General features: G+C 44.3%; 1 protein-coding gene across 2 annotated transcripts in view; it reads left to right on the top strand.

The window, feature by feature from the left end:
* Positions 1-21,729, top strand: part of LOC111659829 (partitioning defective 3 homolog) — a 343,091-nt gene that overhangs the window by 238,493 nt on the left and 82,869 nt on the right. For both annotated transcript variants that reach the window (XM_087175758.1, XM_023412895.2), the window contains one exon: positions 18,104-18,232. In XM_087175758.1, the coding sequence (XP_087031884.1) occupies positions 18,104-18,232 (129 nt within the window). The remainder of the gene's footprint in view (positions 1-18,103; positions 18,233-21,729) is intronic.

The raw sequence follows: 21,729 nt of genomic DNA, 5'->3' as shown, positions 1-21,729 counted from the left end.
GGGGGGGGGTTTATCGACCTCAAGGGCCTCTGGCACTTTTGAGCCAGATTATTTTTAATAAGGGGCAACATGTTTTATTCATAAACCCATGTGCACAACCCTCCTACCCAAACACGCTCAGCATTTGTTAACCAGCAGACAATGTTCAGGGCGCATACGGGTGCTAATGTGGGAGCTGTGATTCGGTTCTGGGGATAAAAGACCTTTGGAGATGATAAAATCAACTGCAGATTGGAATACTTGCGTGTGATTGGAATTCTCAGCGGCTGTTTCATCATGCGGGTTGCAAAGTTTTAGAGGCAGACTACCTTGGGAGGCCAAGAGAGGCTCCATGAGTCTGCTCTCAACAGCCCATAATATTCATCAATTTGAAAATAAATGTTCACGAGCGAAAGATTCAACATCGGTTTCATATCATTTAGCGATACTCACACCTGCTGAAAGTCTTTAACATTGTGTTAGCACCTCATATACCCCAGGAAGTTGGAGGCAAATTTAAACCAGACACCTCTGCTGGCAAATGTAGTTGTTGTTAACTCAGTCTTTCAGCCTGGAATAGAACACAGCAGAGCCACTAATGGGCAAAAACACAAGTCCTACAGTAAAGAACTAATGTTGCTTTGGACCAAACACTGTGTACATAGACAATAGTAGGAGAAACGTGCAAAAAAACTGAAGATGAAAATAAACATCCTTCGGGTATCCATTCAGTATCCTCTGCCGTGAGGAAAATTAGAAGGGGGGAGTCACATTAATTATTTCAATTCCATGCACATTTGAATACGGCATAAATTAATGGTGGAGGCAGTGCGGGCCGTTATCGTGCCGTAAGTTGTTTTCATGTGGATTAGTTTAATGGGATTAGTTAGCGTATCGCGGCACACGGCTCGGTAATGAACAATAAAGACGACAAGTGTGTTTTGAGGTCACGATTGAGGAATGCGGGGAGCTTCCTTATCTTCCATTATTTTCACTCTTGTGGGTTTTTTTTCTTTTCTTTTCTTTTTTTTACTCAACTGTCTTTGCATCCCGTGGTGTAAGTGCATAATGACTCATATAGACTCACATTCTGTTGCACACCGGGCGTGAGCACACGTGTGCAGACGCACACATGTTCACAAGGATGCACACACAGAAATGTGGTAGGATCAGTAAATGTACATTTGACACTCCGCGGTATCCAATCAGCGCCGTTGGCAAACCTCTTTGAGTGGCCGCGTGTACTTGGCCCGATTGGTGGCTGCTGGGTGATTTTTAGTTGTGCACGCCGGCCCTCGGCGTGCCCTCCTCGGCCTCATCATCGTTCTTCATTATCTTTGAGTGCCACTGCCACTTAAGATTTGGCACGTGGCAGGCCTCGCTGACACTCGCCCCTGCTCCGTGCATTTAACACCAGGCCCTGTGCCTCCTGAATGCAAAGAGGCAGCTTCCTGAAGCGACGTGTCTCTCCAGCTTTCATGCTTTGTCTCTCTTTCTTTCTGCAACTCATACTCCTTGTTGATACCTCAAACAATTTTCTACTTAAAACTGTGACAGCTCTCACACCCACACGTCTACACTGTCCTTTTTTATTCTCTCCCCGCTCCTTCACAATCCACCTAACAGGTTTAGAAAGTTGGAGATGGCAGGGAACTGAGGTGAGAATGAATGCGTCCCACTGGATACAATAACAAACTTTTTTTTTTTTTTGTAAAGAACCAAATGGAGTGATGTGAAATGCCTAGCGGTCAAAAGGGAGGAGAGGGAAAGAAAGTGAAAGATCTGCTGTGTGTCTCACTTTTAGCGATTCTGGCAAAAGTTTTGACAGTGATTTCAGAATTTTCCTGTGCATGAAAAAGGGTTTGGCTGACAGTAACTGAACACTCTCAGGCGTACGGATCACGGATAGAATTTACATTAGCAAGTTTCACATATCAGTGTCTCACCATTTCATGAAAACATCAAAAAGACATCCTGATTGGGTTAATCCTTTGTAATGCTTGTCTCCGTGGTTTTCATTTGCATGAAATGGACAGGCAGGCACTCGCTTTTTCCTGCATTTCTCACACATGCATGTCTTACACTCACCTTCTCCCTCTAAGGAGATTTCAAGGAGTTTGCAGCGCGCTGCAATTTGAGCTCATTTGCATGCAGGCCTTTGGACAGCCTGATGAACGTGTAGTGCACGTCTACTTAATGGACAGCCTGATTGGGAGTGCATTAACATCAGAGCCAGGGGAAAGGAGGATGGCCTAATATAGGCAGCGAGAGGGAGGATAAAGAGAGAGACTGAGATAAATACTGTGAGTGCAAAAATGACTGAAAGTGTGCAAGTGCGTGATGGAAACGAAATTGACTGCCTAAAGCCCAAAGCAAAGACACTGCAGTGCACAACCCCGACAACCCTGCTTCTCTGGATTCATACTGTACTGCCTATAGAATGGCAGACTGCCTGGTATACAGTCCCGTACCGTCCAGTGATACATAGCTTATAATCTTATGAATGGATAACGATGTGCATGCATGCATAGGATAAAAATTGAGCCCTAGGCAGCTCGACATCACTGTTATTTCAAGAATGTCTGCTGCATGCATGTATGACTGTGTCCACGTCTGCATTCAGTGGGATAGCGGGGAGTGCAAGGCGGTGCATTAACCCCCAAACCACTGTACGTGATTATTCATCTCCTTTCTAGTGGACAACATGTGATCGTTACTTTCCGATTCTATCAGTTTTGTTTAGATGTTGGAAGCTTTGCCCAGGGCCCTGTAAGCATTATAGCAGACAGTGATGTCTCAACCCTAGCCTGCAAGAATCCGTTCAACATGCCTAATGAGGTGTTGTTATCTGCTCTGTGACTGACTGACCTCCTCCATCAAAGACCCATCTCCCATCTCTTGATGCGTTTATGTGTGTGTGTGTGATCATGTTGTGTGTGAGCACTGGAAATACCAATTCTGTTTCATTTATTATAGGGCTGAGGATTCAATTGTTAATACAAAGTGAAAATTAATATTGTAAGGGGTTAATTAGACTCATTAGATGAGCATTTATGCATTGTCTGCGTAGCCGCCATCTGAAGGTTGTCATGCATTCGTATTTCTAAATCTAGATTTTTTTTTTTCTGGGTGTATAAATGTGTTTTTGACAAGAGTGAGGAAAATGCATCATACTGTAGGAAAAGCAAACAGCAGCATGAAGGAGAAACAGGAGTGTGAAGGCTGCAAAAATGGAAGGCAGGGGTTGGGATGGGGAATGGGGGGCCAGGGAGAGGAGGGGGGGTGGAGGGTGGATCGGGTGAGAAGGAGAGAGGGGCCGTGTGCACTGGAGTGAACTGGGGCACAGAGGGAGAGTGGGAAAGGAAGATGAAAAGGAAAGGGAAAGGGAGAGGGGGAATGAGAAAAGAAGTGAGCTTTTTACAGCGGCAGTCACGGCATCGTGCTACTGTCTGCCTGGAGGGAGGATTGAGGATCTCTGGCGATTTTTTTTTTTCTTTGTACATTTTTTGTGTGCATGTTAGCACGAGCATGTAAATTCGCATGTGCGTGAGTCTGTTATGCACGTTCACATTCGTGCGTATAGATGAAAAGACTGTGTTAATGGGCTCTGGCATCTCACCCTTGCTCGCCCACACACACACACATACTCTTACCCCCCACCCTCCCCACCAATCTGATAAGTGGCATGCCTCACGCCGAGCCATCAACCGACACTGGAGCTCGGTGTGACAGCCTTGCCCCCCCCATCCACCCTACATCACCCCTGGGACCTCGCCTACCCGCTCCTCCCTGTGGATGCAGCCCCACTCAAGGCTACATGGAAAGATGCAGGAGGGAGGGGTGTGGATTGGAGAGGAAAGCAGTGAAAGCTGGAGTGTAGGGATGCTCTCTGTCTTTTAATCTTTATTATTCGTGTGTGTGTGTGTGTGTGTGTGTGTGTGTATTTGCGTGCATGCGTGAGTATGCCTACAATATGGATACCACACCATGAAAGCATAACTATGTGTAGCATGAGAGTGGGTAGTTAGCGTGTTCCAGTGCCACTATGTGTCCGTATGATTCTTTCTGCTCGTGTGGGTGTGAACAGCTGATGGCGGGTAAGCCGTTTTTATCATTAGTACACCGACATGGCACACACATTAGCCTGGCTTTTTATACTCACACACACACACAACCGAGAGCGTGCCTGATGGATCAACATACACACTTTCTCTATATAACACACCCCTCCCCTCCACCTTCCCCAACACACCCACAAACGCTCACATATGCTTGTAGCATTATACCACAGTTGATTTGGAGACAGCAATTAGCCGCCTCCACATGTGGGCTCTGACATCTGCTAAATGTAATCTGAGAGAAAATGATAATTGTTCTTGTTGCTCTGCCTCGCTCATCACAATGTCTGTGCTGAGGTAGTAAAGGCAAGCACGGGGCCGCAGCATCAAGCTGTACGTGACAACGACCGGCAGCCGGAGTGATGTGACGAATGTAAGTAATGCAGCAAAAGATGATTACATAAAAAAAAAACAAAAAAAAAAACGTAACACATGATTGGATGGTGGCGCAAGAATAGACATCAGCTCAGTGGGGTGGTCAGTGGTCACAGAAATTGCTTTGCTAGTTTTCATATGTGCAGGGATTCACTCCAAGCGCTTATGAGCAAACAGAGTGACTTCCTGTCAGCTTTAGAGGCACTTTTGTGCCGCTGACCCTTTGACCACCCTGTGTAGCAGGCGAAAATGAAGTCAGCCACAAATTTCCCCCCCCGTCATGGATGAATATTTCAGATGGAACTCAATAGTGAACTTTGGCAGCTTTTGGCAGCTTTTCCATGTGCAAAGTCATCCCTCAATATCACCTTCAAATGGCTGCACAGCTAAAAGAAATATCATGTCGCCGAGGGCACTGTACAGAGAGAGAGAGGGTCAACTTTCTCAGCTTTCTCAGCTTCTCGGGGAAAAACAAAGGAGCACAAAAATGTCCTCAGAGTGTGACATCCCATTACTCTCCTGCCAATCATGTACCAGAGAGGCCCAGCAGGGGGCCAAACAACTAACAACAAAGTCCCCCACTGAGAAGATTAGCGCCACCGTCACAGAGTGCAGCGACGGGAGATGAAAAACAGTAAAACAACAAACTCTTCTGTACGCCAGGTTAAGTCAGGCACAGCTTTTGTGCCTCGTGTCAAGAATTAGATGTCACTGTCAATTTCTGGCAGGGTGAAGCATTTAGACACGGGGAGAGGCTGAGTGATAGGATTAAGGACGGGGAGGAGAGGCTGCTTTCTGACTTTAACCACAATGCAAGAATGAGAGATGGCCGTTTCAAGAGGAGGGGGCGGTTAAGGGGGTCTGGCTGTCCGGCCGCACTTCCTCTGCTTTAGGCCACTCGATGCAAATGTAATTGGGCAGCACTGGGCCTCCATCAGACAGCCCTGGAGTAATTAGGTTTCGAATGATCATGCAGTGCTCTGAGATAGACCTTGAAGCATGGGGAAAAGTGAGGAGGCTGGTGTGTGCGTGTGTGTATGGGTGTGTGTGAAGACATGGTGTTGCACGATGGAGTTAATTGAATCTGAAATCTTGTTGGCCTGAAATGAGATCCACCGATGTCTCTCACGCTGCGTCTCAGGCAGAGGGCTGCAAACATGACTGAATTCATAAAGTGTGTTATTAAAGAGCTCAAATTAAGTGTAGCAGTGCACCCCTCCATACTCTACCAGGCCTATGACTACTAATGATCCAACCCCAGTGGAATCACACCCAGACCCACCAATGAAACCCCCCTTCTCTTCTCTTCTCTTCTCTTCTCTTCTCTTCTCTTCTCTTCTCTTCTCCATCACTTCTAACATGTTCTCCCCTCTCTTTTACGCTTCCTAACTTTCCTCCCCCTCTTTCTCTCTCTCTCCATCCTCTCTTTCTTTTCATCAACCTTGATGTTCCAAACAGAAACCGCCCGATGTTTCTTAACTTCCCCCCTCTCTGTTTCATATTTGTTTTTCACACTTTGAGACACTTTGAATCCACTTTGATGTTATTTTTTTCGCGCTGGCCCAGATCGCTTTGATCAATCAATGCAAGTCAACTCTCAGAGGACAGGCGGATTTGAAAATAATGAGAAAACATTAAGAGCACGTACAAGGATCTGAAAATGGCACAATCTCATTTTGTTTTTTTAAATAGTACAAATGGATCACTAATGCTGCCTGTAATAAACCACATTAAATGTATGTTTTGGTCTGAGGAAGGGGAGAAAGTAAACTGGTTTAGAGATGCAAAGCATGCTTGATATTACAGAGACAGAGGTGAGAAATGCACATGGGAGAACCTATTTATTTCCCCCTATGTGCTATGCAAATGAAGTGTGCTCCCTGCTACAGTAGGACTCATTGCTAGTCTGCTCAGCCATCTACCAGGCTTAGCATGTAATGAAATAGAGGCCTTTGGCTGAAATGACCTTTCCTATCCACTGAGTTCCCACCTGCTGTTGTGTGCATACTCTTAACATGTGAGTGAGAAGATGGGTGGTGGGAGAGAGACAATCACAGTGAAGGCAAGGAAGAAAATAGCCAGGAAAATTGCTTTTGAATTACTAAGGTAATATCAATCGATGTTGAATTACACTTCTGATTTCCATCAAAGACAACCAATTAAAGGCAGGAACCGTATTCCTCTTGTTCTGTCAGTGTCTCTGACATGTGTTCGGCATGTAAAGTGAAATTGTCTGTTTTTTCTTCCCCGGTTTTCCACCTCTCTCTCTCTCTCTCTCACTCTCTCCCCTACTCTGATCTTTTTTCTCTGTCTTTGGTGAGCGTGTCAGTGAAATGGAGATTCTTTTCATGGCTGTATCAGGATTTCGTTTCTCCCTGTGTTTGTCGTGAAGGATTCTTAATTGGGCTCTCCCTGCCATATCAAGATGTGTGAGTTAGGGAGGAGGGAAATGCAAGGCTGAAGCTGCAGATCTGCATGATATCTAGTTCAGCCTCAACAACTGCAGCCATGTTGGTTATTTCTGTATCTTCTGACATCCAACCCCAGTGTTCAGTGCCAGACCCGTAAGTAGCGAGACCTTTATGTAGTGAGGTGGAAGGTAAAGCTGGCACATTATACAAGGGTTAAATACAGGTTTCCCAATGTTTGACTTTTCATCAACCATGACCACAATGCTTTCTTACCCTTAACCAAATGGTTGTTTGACCCCATCCACCCAATCTAACCAAGTGTTTTCAAGAAGTCCTCCAACCTAAACAGCCAAACAGGTAGTTTGTCCCTACCCTCAGATACAAGCCATAGGAGGGTACTAGTATAAAGGGCCTTCGTCTTCATAGTAACAATAATACAATCCCCTATGAGTATACCAGTGGCAGGTGTATTGGACCTTCATTGTCATGATAACAATAATAAACATGCAATAAAGGTTGTGGAACAGCCATGGTTAAGTTTAGGAAAAGATTGTGGTTTGAGTTCAAGTAATTACTTCCTTAAGTTAAATGACCTGTAACAATTTACAGTTACATTTGTTTTGGAATTAAATTACGTAATCCTTATAAATGTAACTAGTTATTCCCCAACACTGTGGAGTATTGCATCCACTCGTGAAAATCTCTATATAATACGTCACCTGATTTCCTCGTTTGCTGCCATCATAATTACTATAGCCAGTAGAGGTCGCCTAAAGATTCCATGTAACTCTGGGTCGTGATCAGCTGTTTACACAGATGTGCTATAGGTTATCTTTTTCACAGGAAGACCGTCTCACTATTTGACTTGCCTAACCTGAACTTTACTAACCTTCGGTCCAGATCCTGTAAGAAAGGAAACTGCCATTAAATATAATCTGGAGTCTTTCAGTGTAGTCCATCTCGGATTTCTTGTCTGGCGATAGCGTTGGTATATCAACTTCACCATGGTAGTATTTATTGATGACACCTTGGTTGATTTGTTGTCTCAATCTCATACCAGTGGTATTGTTCCCATAAACCCCACTGCTCCCTGACACAAAGAGGTTACTTCCTCTTCAATCGATTGTTTTCACTCTTGCAGTTTAATCTTTCCCAAATCCCCATGTTCTTCCTGTGCTATAAGGCAAACTCCCCTTTGTGCTGTAAATCAGTAAAGCAGATATTTCACAATATCAAATTCAATATGGATGTGAGTAGTGGCTGCAAATCCTCTTATTGATCTTGCTGCCTCATTTGTTTGCGGTAATTGTAGCACGGGTTTCTAAATGATTTCATGACTTGAAAAATGCTTTGTGCAGCATGTTTAATCTGACATACTTACAGTCCTGTTCTCCTAATGTTTTGATTTATTTTGCCTTGGAGAACCAGAAGTTTCAACCAACTGTACAAGGCCAGTAGACAGAAGATGGGGAGTGTCCAGGGTTATTTATCTAACCCTGCCAGTGATGTACAGCCACTATCCCTGAGATTCCATGGCATTCCTACTCTCTTTCATCCTCACTTTTTTCACAATTACTGTCACTCCCTCCCTCTTTCTTTCCATACATCCGCCCATATCTCGTCCCTCTTCCCTCCTCCTTCTCAGCCGCCCTGGAGATTCATTGTGGCATTGACAGAAAGACCTCTCCCGCTTCTCTCTCTCTCTCTCTCTCTCTCTCTCTCTCTCTCTCTCTCTCTCTCTAAATACTGGGAGGGATGTATATCATGGATCAGCAGACTCAAACACAACGCTTGGGCCGGTGTGTGTCCATGCTTGTATTTCAAAGCCTGACGTTTACGAGACAGAAAATCTGCTTCCCTTCTCCCCTCGCCTGTCCTTAATCGAGCATCTTGGAAATCAGGCATTTGAGCGTCACAGAACACATCTGTCTCCAGACTCATCAGCATGTAAATTAGTTGGGAGACAATTGCAAGAAGCAGGGATAATCAAAACAAGTGAAGACAAGAAAGGAGGCCTGATGAGCAAACTTAATTTAAGAGGTAATCTTGTGTCATGACAATAATCATAAGGTATTTCCTCTCACCTACATGTCCTCGTGGGTTTAAGTTGTTGGAAGTGAGAGCAGTAGATGCATCAACAAAACCTATTCTAAATCAGTGGAAGTCTCTGATTCCGATTCTAAAATTCAGGTTGCCTTTTTTTTTCCCCCGCTGTGGTACTTTCACATCGTCAGTTGTGGCTGCCGTCATTAAAAGAGCTGAGCAGACTTTTGGCGGCTGTGTTTGCTGAATGCTGAGGTCTTTGTGTTTGCGGCGTGCGGCAGGAGCCTGGCTGAGGATACAGAGAGTGGCAGTGATCAAAATGGCCCATTAGGAATGCAGTGTGCCATGCTGTATCTAGGTCACAGCCTGAGCCACCTACTGTGGCTCTTCCACTGAGAAACCGCAGCACTGCCCCCCACCCCCACCCCATCTCTATCCCTGTGTGTGTGTGGGTTAGGTTGGTTAGGCTTTAACCAAATGTGAGTGTGCATATGTAGTGTATATGGTCATGGTGTTTCTGCTTCTGCATGGGTTTCTTCTGACCAAGGCATTTTTGCAACTTTTGCGTTTGTCTGTTTATGTGTACAGTTAGAGAAAGAAAGTGTGCAGGATGATTATGTGTGGAACAAATGTCAGCAACTCAAATAACACCACATTGCTTTTTCAGGATTGGAATACACTCACACACACACACACACACACACAGCCTACCCCAACACCTGAACTTCCCTCCGAGCCGCTGAAGTGTTTCTATGTAAATTGTCCTTCAGAAACTCCCCACTCACTGCACTCATACACTTTAACAAATGGATGTATGAATGCGTTTGGACTGTTTATTTGTGTTGTAATGAGAGGCTTTAATCAGTGGTGTCAGGGATTTGAATCGTTCCTTTGAGCGTGTGTAAAAACACCCCTCCCGTCTTCACACACACACACGTGCACACACACACACACACACACACACAACTAAGTGATTTATGTGAAACATTAAAGGCAATCATGTTGGGCTGGGCCTCGTCCTTTGTATTGCACAGGCTGTTTGAAATATGGACAAGCCAAGCTGTCCCTTGATATACAGGCACACACATATAGATAAAACACACACACACACACACACACACACAGATGCTTGTGTGTACCTGCTGTTGCTAAAATATGAATAATTGGCACACAGTCTGATAAATGCATATTTTTTTTCCAGCTTGGAAACACACAAGGCCCACTCACATGCAAGAACTTTTAGATCTACATTTATAAACTTACATTCATACACACACACACACACACACACACACACACACACACACACACATGCACACACACTTATTCAGTTCAACAGTTGCTTTGATACTGATGTTGTTAGTTTAAAGGCAGAGAAAATCAGCCATTCACTCTGATGTAATTCCATCATCTTGGATGTTGCTGCAGCTCTGTGCGTCTATATTCTGTCGGCTGTCTGTGGCTAGAGAGGACATTTCTCAATAAGAGCGGATTAACTCTGTTACAAGAGTGTTGAAAATCTACCATACCCTCCTCCACACACACACACACACACACACACACACATATTCACATATAATGGCACAAACAAACAATGAAGTATCTGTAGGATGGGATACCACCCAAAAATAGCCTCACGGCTCTCTGTGACTGACCATTTTTCACACACATGTATTTATTTTAGTCCTCACCCTTCCTCTTCTCCTCCTCCTCCTCAGGGATGTTGGTGGTAGGTAAAAAGCTCTGTTTGACTTTGCTTATCTATGTCTACTAACAAGTAGACAAGTGCTGGAATGCAGTTGTTGATCAGGCGATTGGACACACATACAGGCTTGAAAGAAAAACAGTGCTAGGCAGAAAGATAAAGTCTGAAAGAGAAGTGTGAAGAGAGGGGGGAAAAACAGATGGAGGGAGAGTAACAAAAATAACTGAAAATACTGACTGACACAGCAGGAAAGAAAAGATAAATCTAAGGATGAAAACAATTTTCTGAAAGGGTATTATAGCATCAATTTCTATGCATCTGTATTCCAGCCAGAAAATCTTCATTTCCATAGAATAACCTCTTTATGGTAAACAAGGGGGGGACAGTGTTATTGCTTGAGAAAAAGACTGTCATTTAAATACAATGATCTGAGATGGGATACAATTCATGTACCTGCAAATTGTTTTTCCTTTTTCATTGTTTTGGTGCGGTGAAACGCCACGTAGAGCGTCACTGAAACCGAGTATTCTGAACGTGACGGTGTGTTCTTTGCTCAGCTGGGAGACCTGAGAGTCGCAGAAGTTTCTGGTGAGAATCATTTTGGCTCCGTCTCGCCTGTGACACCGTCCCCCTACTGGGGCTCGGCCTGATGTCATGAATAAATGCATGTCATGCCTCCACAGTGCGGTGCACGCCGCTTTCCCACCCGGCATGAACCATTTCGACTCCTATCCCCTCTCCTCCTGTACCTCTCCCCACTGTTTTCACACCGTCGGTGGAGGAATTAGGGCTGGCTTCCCTCCAGAGCTGCAGCCAATCAACAAACCCCCTCCTCCTCCTCTACACCCCCTCCCCTCCTCAGGAGGAAATCGATTGGTTCAGTGTGCGCGAGCCTTTGTCCACTGAAGTGAAAGCAGAGAGATGTCATATCTTGCAGTGACCTGTAAGAGGCAGAGTCCCTGTAAAAAGGCAAAGGAATGTGCAACTGCATTAAGAGTTGTGTTATTTTATAGGCACAATCCATATCATGAACCACTAGATGGGGCGTTTCCTAAGAGGTGTTACCCTATCCTGACATTCACTGATGAATCTCTGGTTGCTGTCTTAAGTAAAAAGCTTTTACTTCCTTTAACAGATGCGTCTAATAGTAGATTGTAGTTTAAAAGAAGTCTGGCTGAGCGGGGAAAGCGCTGACTGACATTACAGGTTGCAGATAATGAGTTCCGCAGGGAAGAAGATAATCGTCTGGTGGTGGCTTGAAGCCGGAAGAATGACTGCAGAACATCCTCCCATACTTCTCTGGGGTTGGTGTCCCTGGAAACTGGTGGTTGGCAACATTAAGGCCACTCGATGATAGCGATGCCCCTTTAAGGCTTGTTAACAATCGCAGGGTCACAGTGTGATTCATAGGCAAGAAAAATTCCCTTTTGTCTTTCTCTGACTGTCTTATTGGATATTTTTACAAGGCTGTCTGTGCGATTCACCACAGGTAGAGAGTGTTTTCTCGCCACAGCTGCAACAACACTTGAGGAGGACGGACAAATCCAACAGCCTCACCTTCCTAACAAGGCACTATTAAAATTACATGCCACTGTCAGGGTTTTGCCCTGGATGCAGCGCCGTGTAAAAAATCATGCACCTCTTCATGTCGCCATGCCCTTGTTTGTTTGTGGGTGTGTGTGTGTGCCTTGTCTTACCTTTCTTCTGTGTACTTTTAGCCATCAATAAGGTGATAATAATATCTCTTGAAAAAAAGCTTATTTCTTTTATGGTGCTTTATGGATTGTCACAATGAAATGCAGAGGGGGGGTGGAGCGTGGGGGGTGGAGGCATAGTTATTTATTTACTCCTTGACAGTGACAAATACAGTTTCAGGGGATGTGGGCTCAGGCACCACATCAGACGTCTGTGGGGGACTTTGCCCTGGGAGATTTGGATTAACTTTCAGGTTCGCCGAGCAGAAACCATAATGATTCTCTCTGTCTGCCCTTGAAATTATCCTCTCATCACTTACTCAAACTGATAGACTGATGCCGTCATTTTTTTTTTCTTTCTGACTCACCTGTTCCATTTGCAGGTTTGAATAATATCAAAAGATGGAGCACATCATATGACGGGTGGATGTTGTGAGGTTAGAGCAGGCGGCGGCCCACTACGTCTTTTCATTCACTTTTAAAACCCACGGATGTCAGAGGAAGCTCTCGCCGCTGTCCTCTCTCCCCAGGTTTGCAACTTCCTGTGAGCAAACCACAAAAATTCCCCACAGAGGATGTCAAAACAGATTTGCTTCTCTCAAATCTACTCCGCAGATTAAATGATTGTAACAATCAAACTGGCTTTGAGGCTTTGCATAATTTCCTTTTTTTTCCCCCTCTGTGGAAATTCTGTCTTTGGTTTTTTTTTACTCCTCTGTTGTGCTGCAGCCTTGAGGTATTATTACCCTGTAAATCAATGAAGATGATGTATGAGGCATCCACTGCTTGTGGTATAAACCCTTCTGTTTTCAGTGATCTAAGATGATGTATCACATTGAATGGAATACATATTTACTGACTTCTTTTCTAGCGAAAGCAGATACATACAGTAAAGCCCAGTCATACATTAAGCTATGTCTAATGTGCATCAGTATTTGAAAACATTTTATTTTATGAGACGCTGTCAGTAGATGCCTAAGCCACTGCACTTTGATTGAACACTTCAATTTTACTCTCAATGTTTCATTGCATCAGTGGCGATTATAGCATTAATAAAGCATACATCATATATGGCTGACACATGTTAGCGTATCTAAATGATGTTTAATGGCCAATCAGACATCATGAAGAGCAAACAGTGATGAATAGCACACAGCAGCTCGAGCTGTGAATGCAGCCTAAAGGTCATATCTAGATTCTGTGTGCATATCACTAACCTACTGATCAAACCGGGATCTTACACAGCTGTTGTGTGTTTGCGCTCATGTAATCTTCACCGAGTGTCCCTCTACCCAGGTGGTTGTGCGATCTACATCTCTCTTCCCATTTGTTCTTTGTCTTTTTTCGAGAGCCCCGGTGCATTTGTGTATTCATCACTCTTACCTGCTGTCTGCCACAGCGAGATAGATGCTTAGGAACGGATCATTAAACAGAGTTTCGGTCCAGTGGACTGAAGCAGTAGAAGATCGGAGCTTTATGAGGATGTAAATGGCTTATCATTGTTCAACTGGCTTGAATGGACACGTCCAGCTGTTGCTCAAATAGCGACCATTGCAAGTCAAATAGCTATTTAGCAGAATAATCTTAATTCAGACGTCCACTTTCTACTTCTTCTGGAAAAAGGCTAGTTAGTAGGGGTTTTAGGTAACATGGTCTGCTGCTGTGCTGCATGGTTGAGAATGAGTGGTCGTGCTCAAATCAAATAGCTGACGTACTTCTGTGGAATTAAAATGATATTAAACAATACAATGAAAATTCCTAGTTTGTATTTTTACTGCTGTGCAACTGCATTCCAAAAAAACTGCCAAACTGCAATGTATACTATAGGTGCTCCATTGTCATTCTACCCATGAGTTGCAGCTGCCAATCAATATCTTATTATCAAGGCCCCAACAACCTCACTCTCAATACAAGTATCCTGCTGCCAGCCCTGATTAATGCCAATGTGCCAATACTGGCTCCAGAGTTTTCATAGAAACAAGTTTCTTTCTTCCCTCCTGACACAGATGAACTCAGAGTAATTCCTGTTTTATATCTGATTCCCTTTGTTTCTCAAATGAGACACTTATCTCCCAGAGACAGGTGTGAAAGTCAGGACAGTTTGTAGTTTTATACACACACACACACACACACACACACACACTGGTGCTGCCGCGGCTCTCTCAGCTCTCTCCCTGCTCAGAAAATGTTAAGTGTAGAATTATTACATTGGAGTTTGTGCGTCATTGATGGTTTGGTGGCTAATCCTGTGTTCCACGATGGTCCCCACTGGCGGGGCTCAGGCTGTTCAAGTGAAGGGCAGAGCCATGTTGCCAATGAACCGGCAAGTGTCCCGAGCCTTCTAATAGCTCTGGTAGGATCGTCCCTTTCCCCCGCCTCCGCTTTGATGTGGGCCCTCCTTCTCAAGCCACCGGCGATGGGGGAATAGCCTTTCATATGGGAACTACTACACGCCCAGGGTCCTGCTCAGTCTAATCCGCCAATATGTTCCACTATGACAAATCCCAAACTGTATTAATGTCGATCCAGAAGAAGAAGAAAAAATGCTGAAGGCAGAAGTTTGTCTCCCTTACGGTTATTTTATGTTTTTTTTTTTGTTTGTTTTTTTTCGTTTTTTTTTTTTTTTGTTTTTTTTTAAAAGGGGGGGGGGGGGTTGGAGAAAGGAAAAGAGGAAGGTGAATTTTCCTCAGGAAGTTAATGAAAGTCTTTGAAGTGAGGTGAGGGAAGCTGCCACCTGCCCTGGTGATAGATAGCAGCTTCGCTATTATAAGCATTCCCAGCCCCAGCCTGGAGTTTTATGCCTTACCAGAGCCATTTGTTGATTAATTAATCAGGTAATGTATGCTATCTGTGGTACAAAAGAACCCACATATCACTCCCTCTGCCTCCTCTGGGCTCCCTGCGCAGCCACAAACTGGGATCTCCCACCAGGCCACAGCAAATTCAAAAGATTACACTTCCAAAGCAGCCGCTACCACAGAGAAGCCATTTGCACAAAGCTCCTGGCTGCTTTTAATGTAAAGTTGAATAATAAACATCTGTGAGGGGAAACAGTCTCCCATTTCATGAATTTATTCACGTCCACTGGCCCAAAGTCAACCTTGTCTGATGTGATTTTTTTTTTTCTTTTTTTTTTTTCTCTGCTTTCGGAGAAAGTTTTCAAACTGTCAAATAAAGCTCAGCTCTGAGGAAGGTAAAAATAAACTGGGGGTGAAGCACCGTGGGGCTGGGAGACTGCAGAGCTTAATGCTTCCTCCTGTCCCGCCGCCTCAAATTGAACGGGACTGCTCGAAAAAAAAAGCCCACGTGCAACATCATACAAGTCAGTGTGTACAATGCCGGAACATCCAGTTAAATTATGTTATATAAACACTCAATAAAAATCCAGTCCTTTACTCTGATTATATTTATTGAATTTCTTTTCACTTGTGGCCAAATGCCCTCATGCCCGTACACTTCCTGTTATTGCCTTGTCTTTACAATCATCATATTTGTTCATATAAGTGGCCTGGTTTCCACCGGCTTGACATTCAAAAGTCAAAAATCAAACATACAAGGTTTGCAGCACTTAAATTGTTTATTGAGTTTTCACATTTGAAGCCAGTAACGTGACAGTAGTTCAAAAACATAATACAGAAATGAATGCACGTTCTCATTTCCAGTAGTTCCTTGTTTAAAAGAAGTTAGGTTTCCTGCTCAGCATTTCAGTTCATTTAATTGTCTATGTTTCCCCGATTCCATCGGAACATTCTCAACTTTTCCTCAGGCAGTATTTTAGCCAGATACTGTTTCTTTCCTGTCCATATGTAATCTCTCTATCGTTGCCGAGATGCATTTCAGAACAGTTGAGATGATATGCAATCAAAACAGGATTGCATATCATCTCCAGAGCTTATAATCATATTCATATTGTCATATTGTACTGGCTTTTTGCCTCCAGGTCACCTCATATCCTCCAGCAGTTGCCGAGTGCCTTGTTCTCTGCTTTTGATTTGAGATGTAATGAAAAAGTGAGTCAAGTTTTCCCAAACCTCTCATTTACACACAGTTTGTACCATCCTTCTTCTAAGCTTTCAATATTTACCTTTGAATCTGACTTGGTTTTAATTTATGGTCTTTGTTGAGCAATTATAATCATCCACCATAACCTCAAATACAACATTCATGTCTATGAAGTGACCGATCCTCGCCTCTTTCGTAAAATAATCCCTCTACTGCACTTTTCAAGGTTTTGGTACAGTCACCAGCGTGTATCGTCATGGTGTTCAGGTGGTTTCGTTCTGCATAGACTTATTTAATTAGGCTTTGCAGGTGCATATGAGAACCACGCACCATGTATCACAGAGGATACAGTAAAGTTGAATCTGCTCTATATGGTGTACAGATGTGCGTCTATGTCCATGTGCAAAATGACCATCATGTGCACTTCCTGGATATCTGTCTGTAATACTTCCTTTTTCTGTATCCTGCCGTTTAGCACTTCCTCCACAGCTGGCCTCATTGTGGAGCAACAGGAAATGACATCACGCTTTCATGATATTGCCTTTTCCTGTTCTTGGTCTCATCAGAGAGTTTATCTTTTATCCCTAAATTCTATGCACATGTATAAAGTTGGCATCTGATCTTAGTGTTATGCACAAGCACATTGTTGTGAATAATAAAGTCTCGGCAAGTGGAGTTAGACAATATGTGTGTGTGGAGCCCTGTAAATGCACTATACCCCTGTCAACTGAATGCATCCTTTCTATTTTCTATTCCTCATCATTTTCTCACACCCCTCACACAGCCAGAGTCTCCAGTCATTTATTTGCCGAGCACCGAGCTCGGCCGACCAGAGGAATTTACGATCATCGGCTTGGCTTATTCTCACCTCCTGTAAAGCTGTCACGGATTTACTGCCACCGGTGTGTCACTCCCGTCATTAAAATGTAAAAGTTTGCGACACCGCCTAGAAAGTTACAAATGATGCCACTTCCTTCACCTACATTTTGCCCGGGTTGCAGGTAGTTTGTTCCCTCCGTGCTCAAACTAAATCATGAGCTGCCACCGCTCCCCTCACTCTGAGTAAACTCCACAGCTGAGGGAGGGGAGACGGGGAGCTCATCCCCTCTTTGAACAGGGGATGAATTGACAAGCTAATAATAAGCAAAAGGCTAAGGCTAAGTTAACAGCAGATATCTGCAATAATATTTGATCACAACGTTAAAATAAATTTTAGCCCATTTTCCAACACCGCCGATGAGAAGCCGACTTCAATAACTTCAAAAGTAACAAAGCATTGAACGACAGGCGCATCCCAGCTGGGTTAACCGCTTTGTTGTGTCCTCTTGGAAACACTTCTGTTCTCATTTCTGTTTTGTGTGTACTTTCAGCGATGATAGAGATGTTTTCTATTTGCTTGTGTTTTGTTCAGCAGCAGCGCATTGAGCTCTCCCAGCCACTGACTTTACTATCAACACCGCACACTGAATCCTTTCTGCTGTCCTGGATGGAGTCTTGAGTTATTTTCTGATATGGCTTGCTGCATTTTGATTACATTTATATGAGGAAGGCCAAGTTCTTCTTCCAATAACCAATGGGTGCCTAGGGAGACTCCTGAGCTGTTTCCCCTCTACAAACCCAATCTGAAGATTTTGACAGTTTGACACTTTAATTTCCTACTGAGTATTTCAAATGAAATTCCTGGACAAAGGAATAGACTTGCTGCTGTAAAAAAAAAAGAAAGAAATGAAAGCCTGGGCCTCAATTAAATCCACTCTGCCCTTCTCTTTTACTCAGGTTTGTAAAGCACCGGAGGGATGAGCGGCCAGGGGACAGGATGGAGAGGAAGAGTTCCAGTAAATCTAAAGCCGAGGACATGCAGGCGTCAGAAGAGGAGACCCTGCGGATGAGGCTGGAACAAGAGAGGTGAGTGCTCCAACAGGGCTTTGGTTGCTAAAAGCCTAAACAATTAAGTCCCGGCTGAACAAAAAGGGGGGGGGGGGGACACTGCTGAAAGGAAAATTAGCAAACTACCTAATTAACAAAATGGTGGAGCAAGGTTGGGGAATTCTGGGAAAGCACTCAGATGTCAATTTGTGAAATGTCCTTTTTCTTTTATATCAGTACATTAAATAGATCATTTATGGATTGTTGTTTCCTGTGCCATTCAGAGGCACTGACCTCCTAATGTTGCTCGTAGGCCCCTGTGGATTTGGCATGATTGAATGGCGCTCATTATAATGGTGAAATCGATGTAGCTCCGCATTTGTCTTCTCCTGCAGCTCTCCCAGGTTGTTAATCGCTGAAGAATATGCAGTTCCTTTCTATCCAGCCCTCTTGGCTCCGTGTCCTCTGGTGTTTGTGGACATCGGGACGTCCAGAAGAATTAGGCAAAGCATTGGTTTTGCCGTGTGCGCCTCATCCCTCACAGACAAGCCCCATTTAATTCTCTCCAGCAGGGAAGACAATATTGGTGGCAGGGTGGATGAAAAGACAGCTTGCTGCCTCCATTGTTCGCCACCAGCCAAATGAACTCAGTAATCAAACTGCGGTTGGTAATGACAGCTAATTGAATAAAAACAATAGGGCTTGATACCACTCCCTCTTACAGCGAAAGAGAGAGAAGGATGGATGGCTGTCGAAAATGCACAGTAGCACAAACACAAACAAAAAAAAAACACTCACAAAGGGGCCTCTTCCCTGCTGAATGGAACATCTGGAGGCCCTACTGAAAAAGCTGTAGCCCCTTTCTTGTCGGTATTCAGCTATGACTCGCAGTGATGGTCCTCTCCGCTGCGGATGCGAAGCCCTCTGGCTGAGGGCCCAACATATTTCCCTCGGTGCGCCCTGGAGACCAGCGGGCCTGGCTCTCCATCCAGATCTGTCCCCCTTTGAGCAGCTCCCAAACGACTGTCATGCTAAGCAGCAGAATCAACACAGATGCACGGTGGGCATGAGATATGTAGGGTACGCGTCCTCAACCCTCGCTTCTCCCAGAAACACGCAAACTCTATTTAAATCCTACTTCTTTTTCTTTCACTGCTGTCAACCAATTTCTTTGTCTGCTGCTTTGTCTTACAGCACATTCTCTTTCCCGGTCTTGTTTGTGTCCGTTCTGCATGTGTGAGCCCCAGTCCCAGCTCCCTGTGCTGGAGGGCAACCTAATTCTTTCTTTTTGTACCTGTTCCCAAATCCCATCACTCAGCTAGGCCAGGATTGTCCCTTGTTTAATGGAAAGGGAATCCTGAGGGAAATGGCAGTGGGTAATAATAAACCAACCTGCCATGAAGCCAAGTCGATATTCAAAGCATTAGGGTTCAGCAGGACGACAGCTCAGAAATCCATTACTTCTTGTATTTTTTGGTTGCACTACTATATTGCACTCCCAGGGTGCTGCACTTGATTGTTGTAGGTCTCCGCTTAAGGTACACACTCTGATTGATTACACCGCTGCCACGGAGACGGGACCATTTCAGAGTGCGTTTATGAAATTATGGATCGGACTGTAACAGGTTTCTGAAGCTGGCAAATCGTCAGCCGGCACAACGTTGTCCGCGCGACCCGGGGATGGGCCGCAGCCAAACTCCCAGCTCGGCTGACATTAGCGATCATTAATTCAAGCAGACGGTTTTGACAGGGGCTTTTAGCGATTCAAAATAGGAGTCAGCGGAGAGGTGAGACAGATTAATTCATAAAACCTGCCCTCTCTGCCCTGCAATAAGGCAGCTTTGGTTATATATTTTAAACTATGACCTTGATATGATTCATGCCATTTACGGTTCGGCCTGCGGTCCTAACAGAAGCAAGGAGTTTATTTTGGGTAAAAATGTTCCCCTCATTGATATCTTGTCAGCCTCTTATGGCAGCACCATTGACAATGATGGAGCAGACAGTGCATAAAACTTTTGACTCATTACTGGAGCACAGTGCAGTGCATCGGCTTGATGAGGAGCGGTTATCAGCAGCATTTGTTTTGCTAAAAATCTGGCAGGTTTTTATACAGCTCCTGTGATTGGCTGTTTCATATCTCATCAAAGCAGCATTAGATCCCGTGGTTAGGCTGCTCTAAACCACTGTTCAACCCAGCAGTGGGCAGCCATTACTCTGGTTTCTTTATGCCTGTGGACAGCACCCGAGACACCCCTATCTGATTGGCTCATGTTGAGAGGACTTTGCAGACAACAAGCTCTCTGATTGGACCCTGGGTGGGTTGGAGAGAAGCCATTTCTGTGGCCCTCATTCACGCGAGGCCGCTGGGGAGAAGAGAGAGAGAGAGAGAGGGAAGGAAACACAGGGCAGGTGGTGTTGGTGGAGCTTCTATCAGTCCCCGACTTATCTCTGCACATGCTAGCCCTGAAACTATATTTTCCTGGCCAAAGTGGGGAGCACACAAAGACGACCTGACAATGTTCCTTCCTCATTTTCCGCCTGAACTGAACTTCATTCTCTCTGTCTTTCTCTGTGGCAGCTGATTATGATGTCCATTCTCTCTTATCTGCTCGGCTCCGGTTGGCTTCTAATCAGCGGCCAGCACTCCACTGCCACTCTCCTTGTTCCCGTTTCCCAGACCGCAGCAGAGCACATCACTGACTCTTTTTTTTTTCCTCAGCAGTGGCCTGCTTCCTCCTGTCTGTTGTTAGACTTCCTGCTGACTCTAGACAAACAAAACTTGAGAAGTGTTTCAGGAGGTCAGTCAGCACAATTCATATTTTGACAAACAAACATGGATAAGGTCCGAGACTTTGGTCTTTTATTATAACACGTTCATCGTACAGAGGCTTAGTGTGTCCAAAAAATAAAGCAGTTTTCCAGAAGATTTCTTCCCTTTCTGTTTTTTTTTTTTCCACAGTGATTGTGGCACCAGCGTTATCATTCCACTTTGTCAAACCATCTCATTATTTCAGTATCCTATTTGAGCCTCATTTTCATAGTAAGTTCAAAGGAAGCTACAACTGGCTGATTGGGAAGTGTGATTACATTTGTAATTATATTGATACCTACAGCAAGTTAATGTGATTATTAACACTGCAAATTAACACCACGAAACTTGGACAATTATCTCTGTGATTGCATTACGCTCTTATGGGCCCGTGTGTCAACACACAAAAAAAAAAAAAAAAAAAAAATTGGCTATCGGAGGTTTGTGATTCTGCACAGACAGCTGCGCGCAGAGTCATTTACTGCACTTTGATTAGATTCAGATACGTTCTGCCCTCCATCTGCACTTCAGAACAATGGAACATGTTTTGATGAGGGGGTATTGAAAAGAAAGATCTATTCAAGGCAGCTGGATGAGAAAGTTAGAGAGCAAATACATTCTGTTTCATCCACCGCAGTAACAATGCATATTGAAGAGACAGGCTTTCAAACTTCTAAGTGTGTTGACTTCAAAATGAGTGTCTGAGAGTACAGACACCCCCCCC

This window comes from Seriola lalandi, unplaced genomic scaffold, assembly GCF_002814215.2.
Source record: "Seriola lalandi dorsalis isolate HSWRI2012SDOR001 ecotype SW California unplaced genomic scaffold, Sedor1 jcf7180002054494, whole genome shotgun sequence".
NCBI classification, from domain to species: Eukaryota; Metazoa; Chordata; class Actinopteri; order Carangiformes; family Carangidae; genus Seriola; species Seriola lalandi.
The sequence above is the reverse complement of the archived record's forward strand: the minus strand, read 5'-3'. Positions and strand labels throughout refer to the sequence as shown.